This window comes from Microtus oregoni, unplaced genomic scaffold, assembly GCF_018167655.1.
Source record: "Microtus oregoni isolate MIOR12 unplaced genomic scaffold, Mior012 000032F_ref0000030, whole genome shotgun sequence".
Taxonomy (NCBI): domain Eukaryota; kingdom Metazoa; phylum Chordata; class Mammalia; order Rodentia; family Cricetidae; genus Microtus; species Microtus oregoni.
This window is the reverse complement of record NW_024543091.1, coordinates 14,630,011-14,653,966: the sequence shown is the minus strand read 5'-3', so window position 1 is coordinate 14,653,966 and position 23,956 is coordinate 14,630,011. Positions and strand designations below refer to the sequence as shown.

At 41.3% G+C, this 23,956-nt stretch overlaps 1 protein-coding gene and 1 pseudogene across 1 annotated transcript in view; one reads left to right on the top strand and one right to left on the bottom strand.

Annotated features, from left to right (window-relative positions):
* Positions 1 to 23,632, bottom strand: part of Tex9 (testis expressed 9) — a 39,845-nt gene extending 16,213 nt beyond the window's left edge. The window contains exons 1-9 of the mRNA XM_041679376.1: positions 23,606 to 23,632; positions 23,423 to 23,502; positions 19,631 to 19,694; positions 18,049 to 18,128; positions 12,730 to 12,778; positions 11,099 to 11,181; positions 9,086 to 9,264; positions 5,970 to 6,052; positions 4,482 to 4,655 (exon numbers count right to left, since the gene is read on the bottom strand). Coding sequence (XP_041535310.1) covers positions 4,482 to 4,655; positions 5,970 to 6,052; positions 9,086 to 9,264; positions 11,099 to 11,181; positions 12,730 to 12,778; positions 18,049 to 18,128; positions 19,631 to 19,694; positions 23,423 to 23,502; positions 23,606 to 23,632 — 819 coding nt within the window. The remainder of the gene's footprint in view (positions 1 to 4,481; positions 4,656 to 5,969; positions 6,053 to 9,085; positions 9,265 to 11,098; positions 11,182 to 12,729; positions 12,779 to 18,048; positions 18,129 to 19,630; positions 19,695 to 23,422; positions 23,503 to 23,605) is intronic.
* Positions 5,024 to 5,577, top strand: LOC121465940 (annotated as a pseudogene).
* Positions 23,633 to 23,956: the final 324 nt, after the last annotated feature.

Below are 23,956 nucleotides of genomic sequence, written 5' to 3'. Positions count from 1 at the left end.
CCACAAAAGCTTTACTGTCAGAACACAAACACAATACCACACAACATACGCCTCTAAGCCTAATTCACTCACGGTCTTCTGGAAACACCCCAAAGTCCTGGTTAGATACCACTTGCCCATGAATATTGCTCTTGTGGAGAACTGACAAAGTCTACCGCTTGAAGAAACGAAGGATAAATGGAGGGTTGCATATTAACCCCACTAGGAATTATCCAACTTGAGGAGTAACAGCATATCTTGTATTTGTGCCAATATTCTACGGTAGTTTGTTGCTGAAAAGGGACAGCTAACAATCCATCTCATGAACTGTGAACTCTGTGGTTACCAGGCCCCTCCCCGCCACACTTGCTCCATCAGGGGCTCCAACAGCACTGGGATCTCTCCCTGGACTTGAGTTCTCGGCCTCCAGTCCCCAGTTACCTAATCAGCTCCTACACACGGTGCCCAGGCTCCACCTAGGCGCTCAGCAGGGCTTGAACTCCTTCCTGGTATCGTCCCTAGTCCTTACAGCAGACATGGGCTGGATTTGGTGCCTTTCCTTCAGGACTTCTAGACTAGCCTGATACAGGCTAGCACACCATTTGCGGCAGGTACCAAAACCATTCACCTGCTTGGTTCTCCCACTGAAATGTAAACTTTTAAAGTTATCAGCTGTTTTCATTTCCAGCATTGTAGCTGCATGTAAAAGGCACTAATAATATCTTTATAAAGGCTGGAGAGATGTATCAGTGCTTACAGAATTTGCTGCTCTTGCAGAGGAACCAAGTTTGGTTCCCAACCCCTGTACTGGGACTCACAACTGCCTGTAACTCTAATTCCAAGAAACTGATGCCCTTTTCTGGTCTTGGACATACAGGTAAGCAGATATATATATATATATATATATATATATATATATATATATAACAAATATTTATTATTAATAATAATTAATAATTAAAATGACTCGGGCTTGTCCTGTAGTATTGAATACCCATACTATACCCCATACAACACACAATGGTCTGGCTGGCCCAGAGCCTCCAAAGAGCACTCGGTAAATGTAACAATCACTGTAGAGCCGGAGCTCACTTGAATGTGACGTTTGTCTTTTTAAATATTTCTTCCTTGGCTGTATCACATCATCTTTGAAACCCATCTCTGTGGCTTTGAGTAATTAAAGGGAAAAACAAAACAAAACACATGCTGCTCCTTCTGTAGGTCTCTAAACAAATCAAGCTGCGCCTGGCTGCCATCTGCTGTCACAGCCTTCCGCACAGCTTTGTGGGAGGCAGCGATGATGGCTCCGCAGCTCGCTCACTGTTCACATGGGGAAAAAAGCTACTAGTTTTAAAACCCTCAGTGCCGACTGCTTCACACCAGCTGCGATAAGAGGAGTGCGATAAACCTTTGCCCTTCTCTTTTGCTGGTGACTTTGTAACTTCCTTCTCAGAAAGCTGAAAACGTCGCCTCCTTGAAAGCGTGAAAAGTACAGCAAGGAGAAAGAAGAGCAGAGTTTCTCCACGTAAGAAAATCCACCGGAGAAAGCGAAACAGAGTTTAAAACTTTGAAAACATTTGTTTTTGTTTTCAATCACACACTGGTAACTTTTTTTTTTTTTTGATACAGAGTCTCACTATGTAGACCAGGCTAGCCTCAAACTCACAGAGATCTATCTGCCTCTGTCTCCCAGGTGGGTTATCCAAGCTGGAATAAAAGGTTGGACCATCAATCCCAACACTACATCCTGGTAACTTTTTACAGCATGCAGAGAAGACACACTGCATCCTGCAAACAGATAAAATTGCAACAAACAAACCAGCAACAAGCAAACACATTGCCAGATAAAACTTTACAGAAAATCTCAAGTCTTCAATCTTGTTGTAAAAGTCTTGAACTGGGCCCCACAGTCAATGACATGATAATAAAATGAGGAAAATCAGTATTTCCCATGTTATTACCTTCATGAAAAAAGACATTTATTTCCTACTATACATAAAATTAACTTTAAATAGATCACATGTATATGATTCATATGATGCTGATATATATAAACTACATGAAATACTTAGAAGAAAGATTCTCATGGCTTTGGAGCAGGCAAAAGTTTCTGGGAAGAATGAAAAACCAGAAATTCCAAGAAAATATAATATATAAAATTTACCAAAAATTTAAAACTTCTGCCTTTTGGAAACACATGGTAAAAAACAAACAAACAAACAAACAAAAAAAAGCAAAGTCAAATGACAAGAGAGTATACAATACGTGAGGGGATTACAGTGGAGGCAGGAAACGCCCTCCAGCCTGGTCTTGTCACATGTGCAGACGGACCACAGAGAAGCACACACATGGCACATGACAACATCAGCACCCACACACACTGCAAAGGCACACTGCTCCCTCTCTAGAGCTAAGGCAGTGATGCTGGCAGGACCACGAGCTGGGGACACTGTTGGAACACAGGCAGGAATTTCAGGTGTGGCAAGCATTTTAGAGCACAGGTTAACAGGTTCCTTACATGTTTATTTATTGTTTTTTTTAATTTAGCTGGTTCTTTTTCCCCAGACAATTCATTAGCCGTGGGTGGCTGATGAATCCCACAGGACTCATGCTGGCCTCAAACTTCTGTTAATCCTCCCGACTTTACCTTCTGAGTAATGGGATTAATTACAGGTACCACCACACCTGGAAGTTTCTTAAAATGTTTTAACATAGACTTTCTCATAAAAATCCAGAAATTCTGTTCATAGGTATTTATCCAACGTCATGAGAATAGATATGCACGCACAAAGACATGTGTCTACGAAAAATGGAAACAGTGACATCATTTGTAATTACTAATTTAAAATGTAGTGTATTTGTGAATAAATACAGAGCAATAAACAAAAACATGGAGCGTGTAAAAACAAAAACAAAAACAATAAAACAGCTGAACAAAAGTGACCAGACTTAAAAAGTGCACTTCAATGACGACACCTATATGAAATTTTAGAATATTAAAAAGTATACTTCAATGATTACACCTATATGAAATTTTAGAATATTAAAAAGTGCACTTCAATGACTACACCTATATGAAATTTTAGAATATTAAAAAAAAAAACCTGAAACCAAAAACCCACTGTGCAGTAGAAGACCGTGGCTCGGCATCTCCCTGGGATGGTGTGGGAAAGAATGCAAAGGAAACCGGCAGGGGACAGAAATGTCCTTTCCATTAGCTGAATTGGTGGTTAATGTCACGTCCATCGTATCCAGTGGATTAGCTTGTCAGAAGACAACATTACTACATTAGTCCTCTGTGTGGGAACAAAGGAAATCTTTTCTATGGTATGTGCCAGAGAACACACTACAGAAAGGGAAACTGAACATGAATGGTTAAGCAAACTGCCAGTGATAGGGTAGTAGCAGGGCAGGAATCAAACTATTTGACTCCAAAATCTGAGCCCTCCACGTTGACAAATTAACTCACTAAAGTGTATATTTAGAACAAATACATTTTATTGGGTTTTTTTTTGTGTGTTGCTGTTTTGTTTTTTGAGACAGGGTCTATGTTACAGTGGCTGTCCAGAAATTTGCTATATAGAATAGAGTGGCCGTGAACTCAGAGACCCACCTGCCTCTGAATCCCAAGTGCTGGGATTAAAGACAGAGGTCATCACACCCAGTCAGTAAAGATAACTTTTATTAAATTTCTTTACTGCATGTGTGAAAGTGTATGTTTATATGAGGGGGCACCCACGGGTCACAACACTCATGTGTGTGTGCGTATGCGTGTGTGTAAGTCAAAGGACAACATTTCTGCAAGGAAGGTCCACAAATGGGAAATTAATACATCGTCAGTCATTGCTCACACCAGTGGGATGCTAACCAAGAGGGGCAGCTGAGGTGCGGAGAGCTGGGCCTTCACGCTGCTTACAGGGACCAGATGCAACAGCACTAGGAAACAGCTGGCGGCTGTCCCTGTGAAAGGCTCCGGCTTCAACTCCAGCATTTCAAGATAAATAAACAATAAATTTAATATATGTCACATATACAGAATATACTTGACAATTAAAGAAGAATTGAACAATTAGTGTTGTAACATGAATGAACAGTAAAAAAAAAACAAGCAAAATTCTTTAATAAGAGAAGTCAATCACAAAGACTGTATATTATTTGAGTCTATGTACAAGGAAATTTCCAGAACAGGTAGATTTACTGAGACAGAAAATAGAGAAGTAGTAACCCAGGGCTGGCATGGATGAGATGTGGGATGTGGAGGCTGAAAGGTAAGAGTCATCTTTTGGAGGCTGTGAATATGTTCTACATTTGAGAATGAATTTATGAACATACTAAAAGCCACTGAACTGCATACTTTACTAGGAGGTGATTACTGTATATGTACCTCAAAGAGTTGTCAAACATTCTGTTTTAGGGGGATGTTTTCATAATTATTAACCAGAGTGTGTTCTAACAGCTTCAGTGTGTCCTCAGCTCTGAGTCGGGAGAAAAGGAAGACTCACCCTCTCTACCGACGAGAGCTGCTGCTGAAGTCCGTCACATCTGCTGTTTGCCTCTTCAAAAAGGTTCTTATACTTTTCTATTTGAGACTGCTGTGAAGTAATTGTTCGCTGCTGTTTCACACAGTCTTCTTCAAAGTTTTTCACCTTGGACTTTAAGTCCTGAATTTCATCCTCCTACAATAAGACATTATCAATTATGTAAAAAATACACAAGATCTGACGCCAAAACGTATAGCTGAAAACAAAAGAGCCTCAGACAGTCTTTGATGAGATATTTACACGAATTCCTGAGGATAAAGCCTGGTTGATATTCACTATCAGAAATGGAAATCAGATATTTTATACTGAATAGCTTATTATCTGGCAAGTCTAAAATAGTAAATTCTGACTCCCATCTGGCCACCAATTCCATGCTTCCCTGCGCACTGCAGGCTGGCATCAGGCCCTGGGCTAGCGGAGCAGGTCTGCTAGCTGAGTTGTGGCAGCGTCTGGCAGCGACAAATGAGAGAAGGTCTATGCAGCAAGGGAAAGACCCAGGAGAAATGGAATCCAAAGAGGAAAAAGGAGGAAAAAAACTCAACATGGAAAATGACCATCAGGAAAAGAAAGAAAAGGAAGAAACGCCGCAAGATGCTAAGAAAGGGGAGCAGCCTGTGGTCCTGTCCTGGAACTAGCTCTTGTAGACCAGGCTGGCCTCGAACTCACAGAGATCCATCTGCCTCTGCCTCCCGAGTGCTGGGATTAAAGGCATGCACCACCACCACCCAGATTGGTCCTGTGTTTTGAAGCAGGTGAATACTCTATGCCCCAGGAACTTGCAGGCGGTTTACTGTTAGGTAGCCCATCATGCACTATAGAGGGGACCTGATGCATAGGGTTGGAGCCCCAGGCAAGGATGAGAGAGGAGAACAGGGAAAGGCTTGGGAAGGATGTGAGACAGCTCATGGAGAAGTTGAGGGAAAGGCAGCTGAGCCATAGTCTGCGGGCAGTTAGCACTGGCCCCCCTCACCATGACCATCATGATGAGTTTTGCTTTATGCCCCGAATCCTGGTTTTCTCTGAAGATAATATGGGGACCCCTGCTTCTAAAACTTAATGTTTGTGATGTGTTGTTGTAAAATTTTTGATGTTACTTTATTTCTCATGGGTCTCCACTTAATGCCAGCTTCTAATTGAAACTTGTGTTTTTGATTCAGTCTTAATTTTTTTTCCTGTTAGCAGAATTTATCTAACGCATGGAAAGAATCTCATTATATATTGTGGAGCTAATAAAGCAGATTTAAAAAGCAAAACAAAATAGTAAGGTCTAATGTCAACAATTTTGATACATTCTTAAGCTTTGTGGTAATTCATCATTTCAGAATAAAGTTTGGTATTTATATTTAATTTTTAAATCTGATTATTTAACTGTGGATTGAAATCTAAAAGTATAATTAAAACTGTCCCTCATGTCTTTGGTAGAGCACGCGAGAAGCCATTTCTGCTTACCTTCTTATTGCATTCACACACAACGCTGTCCAGTTCCTCCTGCATCACATGGAGTTTGGCCTTTAGAAATCTGAGCTGAGCCTCTGTGGAGTCAAATCGTTACATGACTGCTTTCTTCCCCCAAGTCTAAGACATTATCAACTGGGCGACAGATCTTACATTATGAGTAAAATACAATCACAGTAGACAATCTAACAGGAGACCATGGTAGAAACACCATAAACATTAAACATTTCCCATGTCAGACAACAGAAAAGAACAGCAACAGGTGGTCACACAGACCATGGAGAGTCAGTAAAGACAGAGGAACAGGGACAAGAACCCTTCTTCCTAAGAACCACACCTAAAAGCTGGTGCTTGCTCACATTTATAGACTGCGCTCACACCTACCACAGTGATCCAAAAGATATCTACTAGAATTTATAGTGGTCTCAGGCTAGCAGTGCCCAAGAATTTGACAGAAACAAGCAGACCCTCTCTAACAAAAATAAAGCTTCAGATCTTACGATCTGTGCTTCCAAACTGACTCCAGATCATTCTATCTTACCCACAACCCAGCCATTCCAAGTAAGCATCAGGAGTACAGGAATATTCTCCCTGGGACAAGACGCCCAGGCACGCACGCTGAGGAGGGAAGATACGGAGACAGTGGCCGCAGGAAGGAGCAGTGTTCATGGTAAAGTCTGCAGCTGGTCCTGAATTTCTGCATCTCTAGCCTGTAACAGGGCAGTGGGTGACTGTCTCCAGGAACAAGCATCTGCCCAGCATGTCCTGGAAGGTAGCTGAAGAGTGACAACCAACTTTCTGATTCACTTACGGTCCTTCCCTCTAACGGTCCCAGAGGGTTGATTAGTCAATAAATGCTACAAATACATAAATGAATTGCTGGCCTCTGTGACTGACTAGGGTGTAGCTCAATCATCATTACACACAACCTGTTAGGATTCTTCAGAGAATCAGAATTTCAGAGATAAACTTTATGATCATCTGTAGGGAACACTCAGAACTAAAAAGAAGAAAATAAGATGGAGGCACTCCTGCTAGTCATCGTGACAATCAGAACACGCTGACGGCAGAAGCAAGCACCTGAGTGTAAGCAGCAAAGCCCTGGGAGCAGGCGGTTCACAGCAATCAGAAGCAGGGGCTCAATGTCTGCACTGAGGAGACAAGTCATAGAAGGACCAGGCAGCCCGACAGAGGCTGGTCTCCAATGTACCTCACTGCACATAAACTACAGTGCTAGCAATAGGGACTCTTTCAGCAGTGTTGGTGACCGCTGACTGTCTGAATGGCTAAGCACAACTGAATCATGCCTTTCTGGTCTTTACTGAGCTCAAGCAGCAGAGCTTTGAAGGATCATCTGCCTCAGAGCTAGCACCCACTCCCTGTTCTTCCTCCACCAGCGGATGCAGTCAAGGTGGTTTGCTGTGCACTGGGCTCTAAGACCTGCAACCTATTCCGTGCTACTACTGCCACTGTCTGAGTGAATCCCATCTCCAGACACCAGCAGCATGACTTAGAGCTAGGAAGTTAAGATTCATTTGCTGTGCGTTTTCTGCCCCTCCCCATTTTTAAGGTGTGAACAATAAACTGTGTATGTGGAAAGTACAGACTGCCAGCCTCTTGTGATGCATACATTGTGTTCAAGACATCATTTGACCAACTCTGATTCTCAAATGGAGAAACTGCTATTACAGAGGAGTTAGGTAGCCAGAGTGGAGTCACAGCTGACTATACTGCACACCCGAATTCATTATACCGCTCACAGTAACTATGCTCACACATTCAATTGTTCTACTGCACACCCAAATTCATTATACCGCTCACAGTAACTATGCTCACACATTCAATTGTTCTACTGCACACCCAAATTCATTATACCGCTCACAGTAACTATGCTCACACATTCAATTGTTCTACTGCACACCCAAATTCATTATACAGCTCACAGTAACTATGCTCACACATTCAATTGTTCTACTGCACACCCAAATTCATTATACCGCTCACAGTAACTATGCTCACACATTCAATTGTTCTACTGCACACCCAAATTCATTATACAGCTCACAGTAACTATGCTCACACATTCAATTGTTCTACTGCACACCCAAATTCATTATACCGCTCACAGTAACTATGCTCACACATTCAATTGTTCTACTGCACACCCAAATTCATTATACCGCTCACAGTAACTATGCTCACACATTCAATTGTTCTACTGCACACCCAAATTCATTATACCGCTCACAGTAACTATGCTCACACATTCAATTGTTCTACTGCACACCCAAATTCATTATACCGCTCACAGTAACTATGCTCACACATTCAATTGTTCTGGTTTTTTGTTCCAACAGCACAGGTGGCTCCTCATAATTTCAGTAATTTTAGAGACATTGCTGCTAACGAATACAATTTTTTTAGATGATTAAAACAGTTTTTTCTAGTTACATGCAGAGTGCAAGTTAACCAGGAAAAATTATATTCATAAAAACTCATTTCATTACTTATCTGTTGCTTTATCAATTCATTTACCCTTTTCAATATATTGATTTAACATACAATAAACAGAATATAATAAAAATAAATAAAAGTAACTCAGAAACTTTATTCAGTGATAAACTATTGGACATTTTAATTTCAGTTGAAATAAACTCAAAACAATACTATAGTCATGACTTTTTATAATATAAAATATCAAACAGAGATGAAAGTAGAGGTAAAAGCCAGGCAGTGGTGGCACATGCCTTTAATTCCAGTGCTCAGGAGGTAGAGACGGGCAGATCTCTGAGTTTGAGGCCAGCCTGATCTACAGAGTAAGTTCCAGGACAGGCTCCAAAGCTATAGAGATACCCTGTCTCAAAAAAAAAAGAAAGAAAGAAAGAAAGAAAGAAAGAAAGAAAGAAAGAAGAGGCAAGTTCAGTGAACTCAAACCACCACCCTTGGTCAACAAGTATTCGGCCAACTTAAATTTACCTAGAATCTTCCTTCCATTCACTACATCTCTCTAGATTATTATTATCTAGACACAAATCCATATTCATAATAAAAATTTAAAGAAATAGTTCTCCCAAATCTCTGAGTATCTGTAATGCTAAAAGAAAACCTACCTGTCCCAATGTCCTTACTGACACCACAGAGAATGTCGTCATCGGCGTGCCCTGGTGAGCTGTCCTCTTCCAGTCGCCCTTCAATTCTGCTAATTGTCTTGGCAAGGGAGAAGTCTGAGAAATCGTCTGGGATGGCCACATCATTGGCAGTCTGCACACTGGGATATTTCAGCTTAACACTAAGAAGCAAAACATGCACACACACGTGAGCAGAAATGGGATGGTCGGGGAGGGGATGGAGCTTTGCCCGAAAACAAAGCAGATAAACCTGTTATAAAACTGAACTCAAGATGAAATCTACAGTGGAACATTTAAGGACTTTGCTCTAAGAGTCTTAGTAGCCATCAGTCTTTACGAGGGGAAGTCCAGGCCTACCGGTCAGATCCGGCCTACAGTTTTCATTTTGCACTCTACTGGAGAATTGCCCAAGGTAATGTCCTGACACTGAAAACTGGGAAGAATTTCATCGCTTAAGAAAGAATTACCAGGTCCTCAGTGCCATCAAACTCAACATTTATTTTCAATGTAGAGAAACAAGAATCAAAGTTGACCAAAATACCAGGTTTAACTTTTTAACATTAACATTGAGGAAGAATTAGGGAATAAAACTCACTTCCAAAGGCACAGTGGCCTGAATCAGGGTAAACACACTGAATGTCACCAAGACTGTGATTCTGAAAGCTCGGCTTACTTTTAACACGAAGGCAAATGCTTCTGAGTTCTTGTAATAACCACCTTATATTTAAATAGTGACCGTGAAGCCTGACAAGGGAATTCTGTAGTGATACATGCAATTTAGCCAAAGATCTCTTCGGGTTCTTTTTGTTAACTTTATCTTCTATCCCTTCAATTCTATTTTTCCCCTTTAAACAATTAAAATACACAATAGTTAGGAAAGATTTCCCCATTATTATAATTACCAGCTTGGGTAGGTCATAGACATAAAGATTAAATAACTTACTGGTTACTACAACCAAAGTCTTTTCCTTTTATTAAAAAAAAAAAATTCACCGGGTAGTGGTACATGCCTTTAATTTCAGCACTCGGGAAGCAGAGGCAGGTGGATCTCAGCGAGTTTGAGGCCAGCCTGGCCTACAAAGCGAGTTCCAGGACAGCCAGGACTGTTATGCAGAGAAACCCTATCTCAAAAAAAACAAAACAGCCGGGCGGTGGTGGTGCACGCCTTTAATCCCAGCACTCGGGAGGCAGAGGCAGGCGGATCTCTGTGAGTTCGAGGCCAGCCTGATCTACAAGAGCTAGTTCCAGGACAGGAACCAAAAGCTACGGAGAAACCCTGTCTTGAAAAATAAAAAAAATAAATAAAAAAATAAAAAAAACAAAGAATCATAAGCCCGAGCAGAAGGTAAATAATAATTATGACATAACCTAATTTATATCTTATCAAACAACTCCCATCTCACAAACACAATAATGTATGGCACTCTGTCAAGCAGTCAAAATCTAGAAAACAATTTGCTCTATTTACAAGAACCCAACCCAGACCCCAGGGGCTAGAAAGATAGCTTAATATTTAAGAGCACTTGTTCTTGCAGAGGACCTAAGTTTGGTTCCCAGCACCTACACGCAGCTCACAAGCAGCGTGATTCCAGGTCTGAGGAGTCTGACAGCCTTTTCTGGTCTGGAAGGGCACTGCACACAGGTAGCACATAGTCACACAGTACATATATACATATGCATTTTTAAAAAATCTTTAAACAAAATAAAACCCAGATTTCAGTCCCAGTTCCAACAATGTCTCATTAAAAACAACAGTAAAATTTATGGAAAGGTAGTGATTTTGTTTTAGAGAACATAAAATGTTTATTAACTGCTGTAAACAGTTCCAAGTGCAATTGCTTTAAATTACTGAGTATGATGGGATACGTGGGATACAGGGGCTTTATACTGGAGGTATTTTAAAATCAAGAGAAACAGAAAGTTTATAACTAAGAATGCTGATACTGTGGACTGTAAAACTGAGAAGGAGAGTCAGGCCTGCAAACTATACTGTACCTTGAATTTGTTTTCCTTTCTTTCTCTGCAGAGTGAAGTCTGGTTTGAACCTTGTTTACAGGACCAGTGCTTTTGGTCTTTGGCTAGAGAAAAAAAAGTCGAAACTACCAATTAATTAAGAGTTTAATCATTTCTTCTTTTTACAACATTTTTCCATGTGCATTGTTGCTTCTATGTGAGATCCCCTGGAACTGGAGTGCAGACAGATGTGCGCTGCCATGTGGGTGCCGGGAACTGAACCCGGGTCCTCTGGAAGAGCAGCCAGTGCTCTTAACCACTGAGTCTAATCATTTCTAACAACAGAAATTTTGCTTGGTTTAATTTTGGTTTTTGGTTTTTATGTGTATGAGTATTTAGCCTACATGTATGTCTGTGCACCACATGCATGCCTGGTACCCTGGAGGCTAGAGAAGGGCATCAGATACAGAGTTGTGAGCTCCCATGTGGTGCTGGGAATTACACTTGGGTATTCTGGACAAGCAGCCAGAGCTCTTAATCACTGAGCCATTTCTCCAGCCCCAATAATTTTGTAACATATGGAATTGTTGTTTTGCTACAAATAAAAATTGCCATTTTTAAATAATTTAATCCAATTGCATTTTCAGCAATCCCAGAACTGTGCAGGAAACACCTAAAAATCACCAGGACCAAGGGAATCAGGAATACAGAAAATGAATCCCAAAGACAAATGTTTATTCAGCCAGCTAGTGAATGTTTAAATCAGGATGTTCTGATTCACCAAATTCAGTTCTCCTCATTAGCCAACCATGTGCCAAACAGCCCTTTGCTGGCCTAGAGGTGTGCAGTTCCCTTGACTTAGAAGAGCTTTGTGGATAGAAACTTAGAGAACTCAGGGTGCCCGGTTTGCAAAAGAATGATCTCCATCCTATGCTTTTTAGAAGAGGACCTGTCTTCGTTAGGGTTTCTGTTGCTGTGAAGAGACACCATGACCACTGCACTCTTATAAAGAAAGCATTTAACTGGTGGCTGGTTGAGTTTCAGAGTCAGTCCATCATCAGCACGGTGGAGATGGCAGCACACAGGCAGATGTGGTGCTGGAGCTGAGAGTGCTATATCTTATGGGCAACAGGAAGTCAAATGAGAGCTACATTGAGAGAAGCTCGAGTAAGAGACCTCAAAGCCCACCCCCACAGTGACACATTTCCTAATAGTGCCACTTCCTTTGGGGCCATTTTCTTTCAGACTACCACATGGGATTCTGGTTCACAGAGAAGTGAGTCATTCCTTTAGAGCTTTGTTCACTATCCTCCAAACAGTCAGTGGGATGACAAGGCAGAAGTTATTCAAGATCTTTTATAAGCAATGCTGAATGAGCATATCACACCTGAGTTTTACATTCTATCTATTGAGTCATACTCTTTCCCTAATTTTTTTTTAAAAACAAAAACCAATCCTAAGGGTCAGGCAGATGGTTTATAAGGTAAAAGTGCTTGCTGCCACGTATGGGGAGTTCCATTCTCAAAGTCTATACCGTGGATGGGAGAACTGACCCCCACAAGTTGTCCTCTGACTTCCACACGCATGCTGTGGCACAAGTACATTTTTTTTATTAATTAAAGTCCCACATTCTATAGAATGTAATTGCATTTACAGAAACTTTGATTTCATACCTTGGTTTCTGACCATAGATGACCCATCCCTTCAGATGACAACAGATCTCTACAAACCAAAAGTAAGCACTACATTAAAATAGGTGATATTAAGCTGAGACAGCATGAAAATCAACAGTAATTATATTCTAAAGAGGAAATATTGTTCTAATTTCAATTAGTCATACATTAACTTGATACTTATATGAATTATAAAGTTGATTTCCACATAAGTTACATCTATACATATGTATATATTTAATAAGTTTATATGCACGAAGAATTATATTTCACTTTGATTCTAGTTCCTAGACATTAATTTACTTTGAATGAAGGCTATTAAATAGTGTTTAAATATTTCACTTCAGAGAAGGTACAGCGGTATTCTTTAGGAAAATGAGTACAAATTTTTATTAGTATAAATCATACTGACGATTGATAATGACTGGCTACACAGAGAACTATCATATTCTTTATTGATTCTTTGGAAATTTCACATCATGCACCCAATCCTGTTCACTTCCCTGTCTCTCCACATCTGCCCCTAACCCCTGCAGCATCCCACCATCAAAAGACACCCCCAAAATTAACTAAAAACAAAACAAACCCCACCTCACTACTCCATCTTTCGTACCTCTTCAACACCTCTTTATCCCTCCTAGTGGCACTGGGAACTGCAATGTGTCACACAGTAGACCCTTCTGTCCAACCAGCCCTCCCGCAAGTGGTCATTGCAATGAGTCACTGGTCTGGTCAAAGCCTCTAGTGCACCATCATCACTGGACCCTCACCGAAACTCCTCTCAGACATCCCACTGTTGCCTTGAGTCACAGAGATCCTGTAGCTATCATCACATAGGACCTCACGCACTCCAGCAGGTCATGGGTAGGTGAGATGTTAAATGAGCCAACCCAAGACCCAGGATGCTGGCCTGGGTGAACCATCCATTTCTTAAAGAAATCAGAGCTGATAAGATGGCTCAGCAGGTAAATGCACAAAGCCTGACCATCTGAGTTTGAGCCATAGGACCCACATGGTAGAAGGAGACTAATTTCAACAGGTTGTCCTCTAACCTCCATATATGCATGGTGACACACACACACACACACACACACACCAAAACAACCCCTGCATCACTTTTACTTGTACGCATGTTCAACACCACCATTCTAATGTACTTGAACACGTGGTCAGGATCTGTCTTCGTAACAGTATAAACTCATGAAAGTAGGATCCAACCTGCCTTTCCCGTTGTGTAATGCTATCAATCTGACATAGCAATTCACACATAAAGTGACAAAAGTAAATAGACATTGAATAAGTGAATGGATAAATCTAAATCCATCTTACTTCAGGAACCTTTTATCTTAGGTTTACAGAGCATATCTGTAGTTTAAAATGAGGCGTATCTGTAGGTATATGCATACACTGGCTCATCAACAGGCTGGATCTACTCATAGCCACTCTCTCTACAACAGCAGAATTGAGTGGTTGTGACGGAGACTATCTAAGCCCACAAATCATAAAACATTTGCTATCTGTCCCTTTCCTGCCCCTGATTCACTATCTAAAGCATCTGTATTAGTATCATGGACTATACTGTGTTATTGTCTATTGCGACTATAGGGAGAATGCCAACTGGTCACTGTAGAGGACACACAAAACAAAATGACTTTCTGTCAGATGTCACCTTCTTGCCTGGCCATCTGCAGATTTTTGCTATTTAACTTGAAGGTATATTTAGATCCTATCTACTAGAAAAATTGCTGTGAAAGAAAAGTAGCTTTGAAAATACCTTAAATTTATGGAAAATAACCTTTTCACACATGATATAAAAATGTTTCCAAGATTGAACATAAGCATCTTGAACTGTCCTTATTTCCAGCTAAAGCCTGCCATTTCATTAGCCCTTAGCATGTTTCCTGAACTTTTCATTTCCTTCCAACCACCACCTACCTCTCCCACACACAAGTATACAGCTAAAAATATCTACCAGGGGCTGGAGAGAAGGTTCAGCAGCTTAGAGCACTAGAGTTCAATTCTTAGCACCCAGGTTGGACAGCTCATAGCACTCTGCAACCCTAGTTCCAGGGGACCTGATGCCTCTGGCCTCCACAGGCAGTGACATGCATAGATACCCACACCCACACACATAATCAAAAATAATACACATCAAAATAAAGAACTTTTCAAAAACATCCGCCAGCTGCCCATCACCATGAGGTGTGCATGCCACTTCTCCTGGTGCACTCCCACGCAAGACACACTGCAGCACAATGGTCTGACTCACGTTAAACTTCATGAACGGTTTGTCTGAAGTAAGACTGAGATGATCTGGGCAGAAAACCTTGCTTTCAGCACAATAGAGGATTTGGATGTTATACTAAAGGAAACTAAATTCTAGTTTCCTTACTATCTTTCTGACAGAGTAACCACAGATACTGAAGACCTATCATAGAATACACTGCCTGAGCCTTAAAAAGATTACTACTGTTCCAACCTGAAATGGATGGTCTTTTTATAGACTTATCTTTCATCTTTAATAATCCCAATAAGTCAAATGCCATGTTTCATATGATAAAAGCCACCTGTTGAAACAGATGCATTACGAAAATATTCCAGAAGCCGGGTGGTGGTGGCACAGACCTTAATCCCAGCAGCTGAGAGGCAGAGGCAGGTGGATCTCTATGCTCAAAGCCAGCCTGGTCTACAGTGAGTTCCAGGACAGTCAGGGCTACACAGAGAAACACTGTCTTGAGAAAAAGAAAAAGAAAATATTCCAGGTTTGACAAGATAGCTTACAAGATAAAGGCACATGCTGTTAAGCCTGCTGCCTGGAGTTCAATCCCTGGGGCTCACATAGTGGAAGGAGAGCAGCAAATGTAACTTCCACACTGTATGCATGTGTGCACACAGACATGTGGACACACAGAGACACAAACAAAAAAATAGTGTTAAAAAAATCCACTTTACCCAGGTAAACAGATGTCTCATCACCACTTTGGACATGAGAAAAACTCAGCAAAAGAAAATCAGCAGGTTCATTTTTACACTTGTAAAATCAATCTTCTGCTTGCTTCATCAGGAACTAAGGATTAGCTGCCAGTACAGCATCTCAATTCTTCCATTTACTGGATAAAAGCCAGGCCCAATTTTTATCTGTAATCCAACCTTTGGAATTTGGGTAGCTATTAAGTATCTTTATTTATTAAACATCAGATAGAATCACATATGATGCAGATAAGTGATTTACCATTACATGAACATATGCACATGACAAATAATGATACAAAATATACTTTTATTGATTTACTAGAAAGAAAAACTCAAAGTAACAGGCAGTGACAGTCCTCTAACAGCCCATGCCTTTAAGCTTCTTCTGAGAACTCACAGTTGTTTTGAGAGTTACACAGTGTGATTTTAGCCACACGCAGTTTCTGTGCTGTGTGATTCTCTCTTCCATGGTTCCAGTGAGTACCACACTCTACTGCATCCAGAGTTCTTTCTTCACTGTAGAAAGCATGTTCTTCACTATACAGAGGATCCCGGTCACAATAGCTGTGTTGCGATGTGTCTTGCATGGTAGTGTACCAACAGTTAGTAATGTATACCTCACAGTGATGGGCAACTGGTAGATGTTTTGAAAAAGATCTTAATTTTGATATTTTCTATTTTTAATTGTGTATGTGTGGTGGTGGGTACGGGTGTGTGAATGTTACTGCCCCTGAAGGCTATAGGCATTACATTTCTTGGAGCTGGAGTTGCAGGTGTTGTGAGACAAGCCATGTGGAGGCTGAGATCAGAACCAGTGTCCTCTGCAAGAGCAGTTAGTGCTCTTAACAGAAAAGTGATAGCTGTTTGAGAGAAGAGTGCCTGGCACCCTCTGGATGTTGAAGAAAAGCTTCACAAAGAACTATAGACTTGGTTGTGGAGTGTGGTGCTCATTGGAAACAAGAAGAGAATCCCCTTGAACAGAAACTGTGGGTATGATGTGGGATTTCCCTCTGTATGCTATGTTGTTGACCTGTTGATAGGGCAGAACTTAGGTAGGCAGGGAAAACTAAACAGAATGCTGGGAGAAAGGAGGCAGAGTCACAGAGAAGCCATGCAGCCTCCACCAGAGGGAGATGTGCTCACCCTATTGGAGTCAGAGAGAAGCCATGGAGCCTCCTCCAGAGACATGCTGAAACTTTGCTGGTAAACCACTGCCACGTGACAATTCACAGATTAATGGAGATGGGTTAAATTAATATGTATGAGTTAGCCAATAAGAAGCTAGAGCTAGTGAGCCAAGCAGTGATTTAATTAATAGTTTTTGTGTGATTATTTCGTGGCTAAGCGGCTGGGATGAACAAGTGGCCTCCACCGACAGTATGGCTAAAATTTGGTTTTGTAATGCTTGAAACAGCTGTTGAGTTCTCAGAAGACAAAGCCATAGCATGGGCTGTTTGGGACCATCACCGCCTCTGCTGCAGTAAAACAATTTTACTCACGTAGAACTCACACTTTTGCTAAATGTATTACTAATATTTAATGGTTGCCTAATTTCTTGATTTGCCAAAAATGTACAAGAAGTCTAAAAATGTATCTGTATTAATTTATCACTACCTAGTCTTCACACAGCTCTAAAAGGCAGGCAGTAGAGTACATGAGAAAAGGTCCAGAAATCTCTCACATGGCTGTGGGGTGAACCCCAGGGAAACTACTCTGTTTGACCTTTGCACAGCACTGACCTTCCCTAAGCTACAGTTTTTTTAAAAAAAATATTTATTTATTTATTAAGTATACAGTATTCTGTCTGCGTGTATGCCTGCAGGCCAGAAGAGGGCACCAGATCTCATTACAGATGGGTGTGAGCCACCATGTGGTTGCTGGGAATTGAACTCAGGACCTTTGGAAGAGCAGGCAGTGCTCTTAACCTCTGAGCCATCTCTCAGCCCTAAGCTACAGTTTTTAAATGAAGACAATACTGTCTATTTTCAAATAATACCTGGAGCCGGGCGGTGGTGGCGCACGCCTTTAATCCCAGCATTTGGGAGGCAGAGGCAGGCGGATCTCTGTGAGTTCGAGGCCAGCCTGGTCTACAAGAGCTAGTTCCAGGACAGGAACCAAAAGCTACGGAGAAACCCTGTCTCGAAAAATAAAAAAAATACCTGGAGAATTACATGAGATAAAACAGGTAAAAACTTGCCTGTGTCTGGCTAGAAAAGCCCCAATTATAAGTTTACATATTATATTCTTCCTTGAATTATACTTTAACATTTTCAAAAAAATTTTATACATTGATGTTTTACAAGGATTACTGAACAGAAGCCATGTTTGAGAACTGAAGTCACGTACCTTGTACTGGAACCATCTTCCTCTTTGCATGATGTAATTTTTGTTGAAAAAGGCCTAGCTCGTACTTCTTGCTGATCTCTCTGGTAAACAGGGTAAGTTGTGAATATTCAAGCTAACAGTCATGGAGTCCAGTTTAACACCTCTCTAAAAGCTCATCATTTCAGAGCTGCGCCAGCTCTCTACATATGAGAAAAGCTACACAGTAACAAAGAAATACTGACTATGCTTTTGCTCCTCTTTTGCTCAGGTGTAAGAAAATTACTTCAAAGACAAAAATATGAGAGTTTGAAGGTCCTCTTATTCTTCACCTCCCCACCCCCGGCAGTCTATGTGAAGCAGCGACAGAAAAAGCTTCAGTGAGGAGCCATTGAACAAGAGAAGAGTAAATGCAAATTGAAGATGGCAAAGGACATCCCACTAGCTGCTGGGGGAAGAAGGGTGTCTTCCCCCTCCCAAATCCCCTCAGTTTTTATTCTGTTCTTCCTGGTGTGGAAATAAAGGCTCTCTTTAGGGAACTCCTTGAGCACATACAAAATGCACCCCTTATTCTACCATGACACGCTGTCCTTCCGGACAAAGATTTTCCTTCTTTTCAGATACTGGCAAAACTGTAAAATGAAATTAAATATTTCCAGTAAAATACTTAATTGTAAACACAACTAGAAGTTCTGTAATTATTAGGTATTAAGTGAAATGTTATAGATGCTACATTTCTTAGTCCTCAACTAATAAATAATTATGGATTTTTATGAAGCATCAAAATAAAATATTAATTGAAGAAATGTCTCAGTGAAGAATTAATGGCACTACTACGCTCGCAGAGAACCCATGTTTGGTTGCCAGCACCCATGTCAGGAAGATCACAGTCAATAACCTGTAACTCCAGATCCAGGGGATCTGACATCTCTGGTCTCTGTGGGTCTCACGTACACACAGACACAGACATACAGACACACAAAATAAAAACAAATCATGAAAAATAATAAGATATTATTAGGATTTCTTTCCTGCCTCCATCAGCTCCATTTTGGGGAGCAATGGGATTAAAGGAGGACTGAGTTGAGGTCAGGACAAGAGTTACCTGACTCCTCTGGGAAGGCTGTACACTAGCACTGGGAACACTGGTGCTGAGGGAGCAATGCTTGAAGAACGGGTGCCCAATCTGATACCAGAATGGACGCTGATATTTGGAGGCTGGTGAGATGACCTTACATTTTTCCTGGGTATGTGCTTTATTCTAGCCCTAAGAAGCTCAGTTATATGTAGAAAACAGCTTAGTATTAGCACTATTTGAACACTGTTACTTTCAACTCTACTGAATTTTTGGTGTTAATTTTACTATACAGAAAATCTCAAAAGATGACTAACATTGATATTCTTATTGATTACATGATTGGACCATCTAAACAGAAACTACTTTTATCACACACGTTAGAACTACACCTATGCACACACATTCATGTTTAGCTTGTCACTCACTAAATTGATCATTGATGCTTTGGGTATTTTTATATGCATGTTATGCATTCAATTTAAAGTTAAAAAATTAGCACTTACATGGAAAAACTGTACATCTACTTACTATTGCTTCATCAGCTTGTCTAACCAGATCAGCAGTTTTTGCCTCCAATTCTGCATTTAAACGCCTAAAAGTAGAAAATAACACTTGACAAATAATAACAAAATTCTAACAACAATAAATGTAATTAAATTTTGGCAATTACATTATAATCAATATTTGCCAAAGCACACACAACATTTTTGGTTGAAAATGAACAGATCTATTAGAACTCCCTGCCTCTTCCTACCTCTGGAAGGAATGTAAGCAGTTCCCTAGCTTTCCATGGCTCCTTATTCATATCTTCCATGAAGTCAGTCATCTAACTAGTAAACTAGGCAAGAGCAAACAGCTCCAGGATTGTCTGACCTATGGAGAACACAAGTTCCAACCGTGCATCCTTAGACAGGTGGGTCCTGTCTCCTGATGACTAGAGAGGCCAGGGTCAGGGAGGCCTGCCTGGGCTGGGTGTTACAGTCGGTGGGGAGCCAGCTCACAACTCAGCCATGCACTCGGTACCAGTACCACCAGAAATATGGAATTTATTTGGTCTCCATTTTCAATCTAGCAAAAAGCATGACTATTTCTTGATCCAATTAAGCAAGAATGATTTTAAGGGAAATATTTTAAAAGGGAGACGTTCACTGTCATCATTCAACCTTTTTATTTTTAATATTTCCCTCCAATCATCACCTGCAGCACACACACACACACACACACACACACACACACACACACAAGTCTGCATGCTCCCAGAGACAGGGAAGAAATACAGTTACCTCCACATGGTCAGCATCTTAGCTGGCTTCACAACAGTCTCAGGAGCAGTTAGCCTAGTGCACTAAACTCTAGTCGTGTCTCTTTCCCTTGTAAAGTTTCACACCACGATACACATCTTTCTCTCCCATTTCCAAACCATACTGGCTTTTCTGAAGTTCTATCAAAGATTTGTCAAGGAGACTTACTGAGGGATTTCCCCCACTTTGGTACATGATTCAGAAATAACATGAACACCTACTTCCCTACCCTGATAAGGACTGGGTGGAGGAGGGGAAGGACAGACAGCACCACATCCTTTCCTAAAACGGCCTTACCTTTAAGAAATACTTTCATTATTTTAAGAGTACTTGGTTAAGAGAAATCTAAGAAATAAATTATTATATTTAAAGTGACAATTGTTTTTCTTAAAAAATCAGAAGAACTACTTAAATTGAAACTTCAAATTAATGCAGGTCAACCAGGAGGATTAAGTCTAGTTTTCTCCTCTAAATCCATTAAAATGAGAAATAAAATATGACTACAGAAATAATCAGTAAACTCAAACTCAGGAGAAACGCCCCAGTACTAAGAATGACTCAAAATTCTGAGTGAGAGCCACGAAGAGAAAAAGAAACCAGAAGAGCTGGCAGCTAGAAGAGGATGCACATGCGAGTCATGACCTACCAAACACAGACTGCAAAAACTCCACTCACGGCCTCAGGGGAGAGGTCGGTGGTGAGGTGGACAGACCACCTTGTAATCCAAACACATTCATCTCATCCAGAATGGCTCAGAGACACTGTGCCATCTTTCATAGTGTAGAAGGGAAGCTAAGCTGATAGAGGGAAATTCAAAGCCAAGTTACAGGGATATCTGCTCACCTAGAATATAAGGACTCTAAAAACAAACCCTGCTGAAGACGACTTTCAAAGAATAACAAACCACATAAGTCACCAAGGGAGAACAGGAAGGCACAAAAATGGAAAGGAGAGATTTACACTATGAAAACAATAAAATTTTTTAATCAAAATTCTAGTTTGAAAGAGGGGAAAAGAGCAAGAACAAAGACAGTTATGGTCTGAAAATGAACTGTTTGCCACACTTCCCCAGTTAGTGGGGCTGCTTTGGGGAGTGTAGCTTTTTAGAGGCAGGCCACTGGGGGGAGGTCTTTTGAGGCTTATAGTCCAGAATCACTTTCTGCCAGAACTCTGTTTCTTGATCCTCCAAAATGACCTGTCTGCCATAAACTCCTCTGCCACATACATCGGACCTGAGTTAAATTGTGGAGAAAATATTTTGATACATATTTTTAAAGTTATATTTAGTGAAATCAGGGCAAATTTATAAAGCCCAATTTAAAAGGAATCTACCCAAACCCTGGAGCAAACCTCAGAGATAATGATGAATTATTAAAAGTGAGCTCCTCAAAATTACAGCTGCGCTACGGCAGCTCATGGTTACTTTTGTATTCCACCTTGCGTCGTCATAAACAGGGAAAAGGGGATGCAGAGAAAACAAAACCAGAAAAAAACATAGCTAGCAGACGGTCTCATCCAGAAATCACAAGGCTGTACAGCATGAGTTGAGCAGTGCTGAAGATTTGCATTTGTTGTTGCACTAGTAACAAATGAGTTTAAGAGCTTTAAATTTTAACAGTTGTTGCTGGGTGGTGGTTATCTCTTGTCAGTTCAGCCTGGTCTACAGAGCTAGTTACAGGACAGCCAGGGCTACAACAAAGAAATCTGGTCTCGAAAAACAAAACAAACAAACAAACAAAAAAGTTATTAAAAATATACTTTATTTAGTAAGGGTACATTCAAATGGCAAATAATGCAGACATAATCTCTACCCTGGTATCCTGGTGGAGTTTAGAGTTCAGTAGAGGAGGCAGAATATAAGAAAATAAACTATGGTGGTGAATGCCTTTAATCCCAGCACTCTGGAAGCAGAGGCAGAAGGATCTCTGTGAGTTCAGGGCCTGGTCTACATAGTGAGCTCCAGGACAGCCAGGGCTATGTAGAGAGACCCTGTTTCAGATCTTTTTGTTTTGTTTTTTAAAACATAAGCTATCAAGTGAGTTTATATTAACAGAATATGCTAATTGGGAAAAAACATGAAACAACTAGGGATCTGTTTAGCATGGTCAAAGTCCCCTCTGGGCTTTGCAGGCAGGTATGATTTCCCTCAAGAACAGAGAGGGTTGGAAAGAAAGACCCATGTCCCTTGTGACTGGAGAAGTGCAACCTGTATAGGTGAGAGAGAGAGGCAGAAAGCTAAATAAAAAAAGCCAGAGCTGTCAAAGCATTGAAAGTGCAACAACAACAGCAAAATGCAGTTTTAAGCAGTTCAACAAAAAGACAAATTGAAAATAAAAAGGGTTGCTCTGGCTGCTGCATGCAACCTGGGGAAGGGGAGTGGGGTGAGGGTGGGAGCAGAGATAACTGCCAAAGAATAAGGCAAGGAAGGGAAATCATTCTTTCTCCTTCCATTGTAGCCAGGACCTGATTCATTTAGAAAACAAGCCTCTACGAAATTTGCACAAAGTTAACTCCAGTAATTTGAGAATTCTCAAAATCTTCTACTCTGGGCCGGGCAGTAGTGGCACACGCCTTTAATACCAGCACTGGTCGGGGGAGAAGGGAGGGACGGACACCGGATGGGATGGAATGACAGAGGCAGGCGGATCTTTGTGAGTTCGAGGCCAGCCTGGTCTACAAAGCTAGTTATAGGACAGCTAGGGCTGTTACACAGAGAAACCCTGTCTAGGGAGAAGAGAAAAGAAGAAAGAAAGAAAGAAAGAGAAAGAAAGAAAAAGAAAGAAATTTACTCTGGGAACTCCACTCTTGGTGGCGATTTGTGTGTTCCAAGGCACTTCCAAGTGAACCCTCCTGATGCCCAACACAGTTTTTGTACTACATTTTTGCCCTTACAAGTATCTTCTCAGCTCCGGCTAAATAGCCAAGGCTAAAGGATGAGGAGTGGAAGGAGGCCCCCAGATACAACCACTCTACAGGAAAGGAACCCCAGTAACCTCCCTAGGGCATGAGAGACGCTCACTTGTACTCTTGCTCCCGGGCGAGGAGGTCCTGTCCAGCTGCAAGCTGCCCGCGCGACTGAGTACCTGCAGCACCGCATCTCTGCAGACAGAATTGCAGAGCTCAAGTTCAAGGGAGTCTGGGGTCCGTCCCGCCTGCCCGCCCGCAGCCCAGCCACTGGTCAGGAGTTAGGGGCTGAACTCACCAGCACTCCCACATTTCGCCCCGCCATCTTTCTAAACCAATGTGGTTACCAGGGTAACAACATATCTTCTCGCGAGAGTTCTTGGGTCTCGGGCAGCCTCCCGCCAGAAGGCCAGGACATTTCTATCTCCACCTAAAACAGCGCCTGTATGGGCTTTGACCAGCAGTTCTGAGGCTCCAGGGTACCCACCTAGACTCGCGGTTTAACCTGTCCTCGGCCTGGAGGTGAGGTTTCAGACCCCACGACGCAGAGACAGCAAACACGCATAAGCCTCTATCGGAGGTGTTTCTCCAGCCCAGTAGGGCAATCCGACTCACCGTAGTTTTTGTTGTAATGGATTTTTTTCAGTAC